Source organism: Salvelinus fontinalis, chromosome 27, assembly GCF_029448725.1.
Source record: "Salvelinus fontinalis isolate EN_2023a chromosome 27, ASM2944872v1, whole genome shotgun sequence".
Lineage (NCBI taxonomy): Eukaryota > Metazoa > Chordata > Actinopteri > Salmoniformes > Salmonidae > Salvelinus > Salvelinus fontinalis.
Window position 1 is genome coordinate 37039918 of NC_074691.1, and position 6054 is coordinate 37045971.

The 6054-nt window shown below is 46.9% G+C and overlaps 1 protein-coding gene across 1 annotated transcript; it reads right to left on the reverse strand.

Moving 5' to 3' along the window:
* Positions 1–1293: 1293 nt before the first annotated feature.
* LOC129825513 (G-protein coupled receptor 176-like) lies at positions 1294–5271 on the reverse strand. The gene is made up of 2 exons (XM_055885667.1): positions 4680–5271; positions 1294–4233 (listed from the first exon to the last, which is right to left on the reverse strand). The coding sequence occupies exons 1-2, from the start codon at positions 4917–4919 to the stop codon at positions 3220–3222; spliced, it is 1254 nt and encodes a 417-aa protein (XP_055741642.1). The 5' UTR covers positions 4920–5271; the 3' UTR covers positions 1294–3219.
* Between the last annotated feature and the right edge of the window lie 783 nt (positions 5272–6054).

Below are 6054 nucleotides of genomic sequence, written 5' to 3' on the forward strand. Positions count from 1 at the left end.
GGTACCTGGGGTGCTGCTTCCATCAAAACTAGCACTCGAACATCTCAGGGTACCTGGGGTGCTGCTTACATTAAAACTAGCACTCGAACATCTCAGGGTACCTGGGGTGCCGCTTCCATCAAAACTAGCACTCGAACATCTCAGGGTACCTGGGGTGCAGCTTACATTAAAACTAGCACTCGAACATCTCAGGGTACCTGGGGTGCCGCTTACATTAAAACTAGCACTCGAACATCTCAGGGTACCTGGGGTGCCGCTTCCATTAAAACTAGCACTCGAACATCTCAGGGTACCTGGGGTGCCGCTTCCATTAAAACTAGCACTCGAACATCTCAGGGTACCTGGGGTGCCGCTTCCATCAAAACTAGCACTCGAACATCTCAGGGTACCTGGGGTGCCGCTTACATTAAAACTAGCACTCGAACATCTCAGGGTACCTGGGGTGCCGCTTCCATTAAAACTAGCACTCGAACATCTCAGGGTACCTGGGGTGCCGCTTCCATCAAAACTAGCACTCGAACATCTCAGGGTACCTGGGGTGCCGCTTCCATTAAAACTAGCACTCGAACATCTCAGGGTACCTGGGGTGCTGCTTACATTAAAACTAGCACTCGAACATCTCAGGGTACCTGGGGTGCTGCTTCCATCAAAACTAGCACTCGAACATCTCAGGGTACCTGGGGTGCTGCTTACATTAAAACTAGCACTCGAACATCTCAGGGTACCTGGGGTGCCGCTTCCATCAAAACTAGCACTCGAACATCTCAGGGTACCTGGGGTGCAGCTTACATTAAAACTAGCACTCGAACATCTCAGGGTACCTGGGGTGCCGCTTACATTAAAACTAGCACTCGAACATCTCAGGGTACCTGGGGTGCCGCTTCCATTAAAACTAGCACTCGAACATCTCAGGGTACCTGGGGTGCCGCTTCCATCAAAACTAGCACTCGAACATCTCAGGGTACCTGGGGTGCCGCTTACATTAAAACTAGCACTCGAACATCTCAGGGTACCTGGGGTGCTGCTTCCATCAAAACTAGCACTCGAACATCTCAGGGTACCTGGGGTGCAGCTTCCATTAAAACTAGCACTCGAACATCTCAGGGTACCTGGGGTGCCGCTTCCATTAAAACTAGCACTCGAACATCTCAGGGTACCGTAAAGCAATATCCCACGGACCGGGCCCGGTCCAGGAATCTGAGGTTCGAGTGCTAATTTTGATCTGAGGTTGAGGAACACTGTTTTAGAAGAGTATCATAATAGAATATAAACAGAACATGAGGATCATATAAACTCAGTTAATCCAAAGTTAATTTATGCTATATATTTGCAAACTGTACAATTGCACTTATCATGTCATTAATTTCATTGAATGTTTCAGTCACTGTCTGTAGTACAAAGGGTTGGCGTTGTAAAGGAATGCTATTCAATACATCTGAAGAGACATGTCCTATCATAGAAAATAAACTCAACATAATTTGGAATAAAAAAATGAAGCCCACATAGGGACAGCTACAGCTCAAGGCTTGATAGATTTTTCAAAATGAAATATTGCTGGTTGCTTTTGATGAAAAACAACAAGAGAAAAAAACATCGCTATGGAGACAAGTGAAAGGTTTGATAGAGAAACTCATTCATTATTTAAGACTTGATGATGACATTTTAATCATGTTAGAATATGTTTTGTTCATGGAAAAACACATTGAGAAATACTCTTATTTAGCTTCAATGTCTCACCCAGAATCTAAGATTCATCCAGTGTTTGTGTGACTCAATTCTCCATGTCAATCACAATGTAAATGTGGCATTGCAAGAATCTAATGCATGTACTGTATGTTCAATACATCATTGCCAAACTTTTCTTAGAAATCAACTAGATTAATTGCTTGTACTAATTATGTTGAACAAAACAGAGATGTTGAAAATGCTCTGTTAGCAGTCCCAGTACAAATCAATTAAAAAGGTTTTCTGTTCTGTTAGCAGTCCCAGTACAAATCAACTGAAAAGGTTTTCTGTTCTGTTAGCAGTCCCAGTACAAATCAACTGAAAAGGTTTTCTGTTCTGTTAGCAGTCCCAGTACAAATCAACTGAAAAGGTTTTCTGTTCTGTTAGCAGTACCAGTACAAATCACTTCAAAATGTTTTACCTGCTTTGTTAGCAGTACCAGTACAAATCAAATGAAAATATTTATGGGAAAGATAGAGCAAGAAAAAAAGAGAGAACATCAAAACCAGGACATTGGGGTCAAAATCCATGTCTTCAGAAAAACGTGGCTTTAGACGTTAGACTTGGGCTATTAGGTGTCCCGGTGTGGACTTTCTAAAATCTCCCCAGTCATTGACATAAAATGTATCCATTACACGACAGGGAGAATCATCAATGAGACAGACTCATCGAGCTCTGGAGTTGTACATCCCTGCTTTCTCTTACAGGAGGCCTTTGGTCAGGTGGTTGGTCGGGTGGTTGGTCAGGTGGTTGGTCAGGTGGTTGGTCAGATGGTTGGTCAGGTGGTTGGTCGGGTGGTTGGTCGGGTGGTTGGTCAGGTGGTTGGTCAGGTGGTTGGTCAGGTGGTTGGTCGGGTGGTTGGTCGGGTGGTTGGTCGGGTGGTTGGTCGGGTGGTTGGTCGGGTGGTTGGTCGGGTGGTTGGTCAGGTGGTTGGTCAGGTGGTTGGTCGGGTGGTTGGTCGGGTGGTTGGTCGGGTGGTTGGTCAGGTGGTTGGTCAGGTGGTTGGTCAGGTGGTTGGTCGGGTGGTTGGTCAGGTGGTTGGTCGGGTGGTTGGTCGGGTGGTTGGTCAGGTTGTTGGTCAGGTGGTTGGTCGGGTGGTTGGTCGGGTGCTTGGTCGGGTGGTTGGTCGGGTGGTTGGTCGGGTGGTTGGTCGGGTGGTTGGTCAGGTGCTTGGTCAGGTGGTTGGTCAGGTGGTTGGTCAGGTGGTTGGTCAGGTGGTTGGTCAGGTGGTTGGTCAGGTGCTTGGTCAGGTGGTTGGTCAGGTGGTTGGTCGGGTGGTTGGTCGGGTGGTTGGTCAGGTGCTTGGTCAGATTTCCTCCATTGACTTTGTATCCAGTCATTGACATAAAATGTATCAAAAACTTGATAGAAAAGGGAAAAGGTGCATTGCCGTTCTCATTACGCTCCGTCAGTGGAATACTCCTCTGGCTGACCTCCAGCCATAGCTGTCATCGGGGATCATAGGTTCAAAGGTCAATGGACAGGGTTCATAGTTTAAGGGTCGACAACGGGAAAGGTGCTGACCTTGTTGTTCCTGCTGATTCGTCTTTCTGGCCGTGGGCGTGGCTGTTTGGTCTGGATCAGTTCCTCGGGGGTGTTCCCCAGCGGTGGGAGGAGCCTCTTTTTACTGTTCCTGGTCTCCGGCAGCCACTGGGGCGGCAGCTCGAATGGACCGAACCCAAACTTGGTGGCGTCGTCGGGCTCCGTGGGGGTCGCTGGCGCCACCTGTGACGAGGAGGTGTAAGAGCAGGCATGGACAGGGGCAGCGGAGACCTTGGGCAATATGAGAGGAGGAGGTTCTCTAGTCACTAGCACACTCTCTCTGGTTGGTTGGGTCTCCTTCTGTAGAACCATCTCCCCTTCGTGTCCCCCTAGTCTACCCCCTCCAAGGTGGTTCTCTTTGGGTTGCGAACAACCCCCACCACCCCCTGAACCTAACGAAGGTATCTCATTCTCTATCTCCTCCTCGTCCTCTTCATCGGTCGGCCTAAAGATCTGCTGCTGTCCGATATTAAACATCTCCAGGAGCTGGCTCCCGGCCTGAGCCGACCCCTCCAGCCCTCCCTCGCCCCCTAGCCCCAGCCCCAGGGCCCCAGTGCAGACTACGTTACGCCGGCTGTAGCGTCTGTGGACCCGGGCTAAAACATCCAACAGGCACTGCCTGGCCGTGCGGTTCACCGTCAGAAACAGCAGAGGGTTGGTGAGGAGAGACACCTTTGGCAGCCAGATAGCTGTGAGTTGGAGAGAAGGAGACAATTCCTCACCGTCCCCGAGAAGGGTTCGGTATACCACCAACGCCCCATAGGGGGCGCTACAGGCCGAGAAGGCTAAAACTACAGCTAGTAATGTAGCGTGTAGCTCAGCCTCGCGCTGCGACACGTACGGAATAGAGATGGAGTTCTGAGGGGTTCTCAACGCTGCAATAATCACCTTCTTCTTCTGGCTGGCGCTAAGGGCTCGGCGAATCAGAACCATGAACAGGAAGACAACCGCCAGGGGAAGGATCACCTAAAAATAAAATGTCATTAAAAACACAACAACTGTTGACCTGTTGTCTTTCCTGCACCAACACGAATTAGAAAAAAATTGGTTCTAAAAAAGGGGTCTTCGGTTGCCCCCATAGGATAACCCTTTTTTTGGTTCCAGGTAGAAGCCTTTTGGGTTCCATGTAGAACCATAGAGGGTTCTACACGGAACCCAGAGGGTTATACCTGGAACCAAAAAGGGTTATTCAAACGGTGCTCATACGGGGACAGCCGAAGAATCCTTAAATGTTCGCGATAACATCTTTTTTTTCTAAGAGCGTAGCACTCAAACTTCTATTTTGTTACTAAACACTGACTTGCTAAAAAAGCTAATCTTTTTTAAATAAGTTTTTTTTTACTTGCAATGATTGAACTTCACTGACTGGATAAAAACCGACTGCTAAATGATCACAATGTAAATGTAACCACCGTGGTTACGTTGTAGATCATCACGTAGACCATGTGACCCAAGGAGCGGGCGCGGGCGTCGGAACATGACAAGGTGGCGTACACGTCGGTAACGTTGGTGACGGCGAACACAGGCACGCTGGCGATGGTGGCGTGGATCCAGATGTAGATAACCAGGTCACGTGATCTGGATTCTGAGATCTTCCTCTCCAGAGGGTAGAGGACAGAGTAGTACCTAGAGAGAAGAAGAAGAGACAACATTACACACTGTCCAGAGGGTAGAGGACAGAGTAGTACCTAGAGAGAAGAAGAAGAGACAACATTACACACTGTCCAGAGGGTAGAGGACAGAGTAGTACCTAGAGAGAAGAAGAAGAGGAGACAACATTACACACTGTCCAGAGGGTAGAGGACAGAGTAGTACCTAGAGAGAAGAAGAAGAGGAGACAACATGACACACTGTCCAGAGGGTAGAGGACAGAGTAGTACCTAGAGAGAAGAAGAAGAGGAGACAACATTACACACTGTCCAGAGGGTAGAGGACAGAGTAGTACCTAGAGAGAAGAAGAAGAGGAGACAACATTACACACTGTCCAGAGGGTAATATATATATATTACACACTGTCCAGAGGGTAATATATATATATTACACACTGTCCAGAGGGTAGAGGACAGAGTAGTACCTAGAGAGAAGAAGAAGAGACAACATGACACACTGTCCAGAGGGTAGAGGACAGAGTAGTACCTAGAGAGAAGAAGAAGAGGAGACAACATTACACACTGTCCAGAGGGTAGAGGACAGAGTAGTACCTAGAGAGAAGAAGAAGAGGAGACAACATTACACACTGTCCAGAGGGTAATATATATATATTACACACTGTCCAGAGGGTAGAGGACAGAGTAGTACCTAGAGAGAAGAAGAAGAGACAACATGACACACTGTCCAGAGGGTAGAGGACAGAGTAGTACCTAGAGAGAAGAAGAAGAGGAGACAACATGACACACTGTCCAGAGGGTAGAGGACAGAGTAGTACCTAGAGAGAAGAAGAAGAGGAGACAACATTACACACTGTCCAGAGGGTAGAGGACAGAGTAGTACCTAGAGAGAAGAAGAAGAGGAGACAACATTACACACTGTCCAGAGGGTAATATATATATATATATATATATATATATATATATATATATATATATATATATATATATATACAGTGGGGAGAACAAGTATTTGATACACTGCCGATTTTGCAGGTTTTCCTACTTACAAAGCATGTAGTGCAATGCAAATAATTTTTTTTTTTTTTTTTTTTTTAATGCAAATTAATTACTTAAAAATCATACAATGTGATTTTCTGGAATTTTGTTTTAGATTCCATCTCTCACAGTTGAAGTGTAT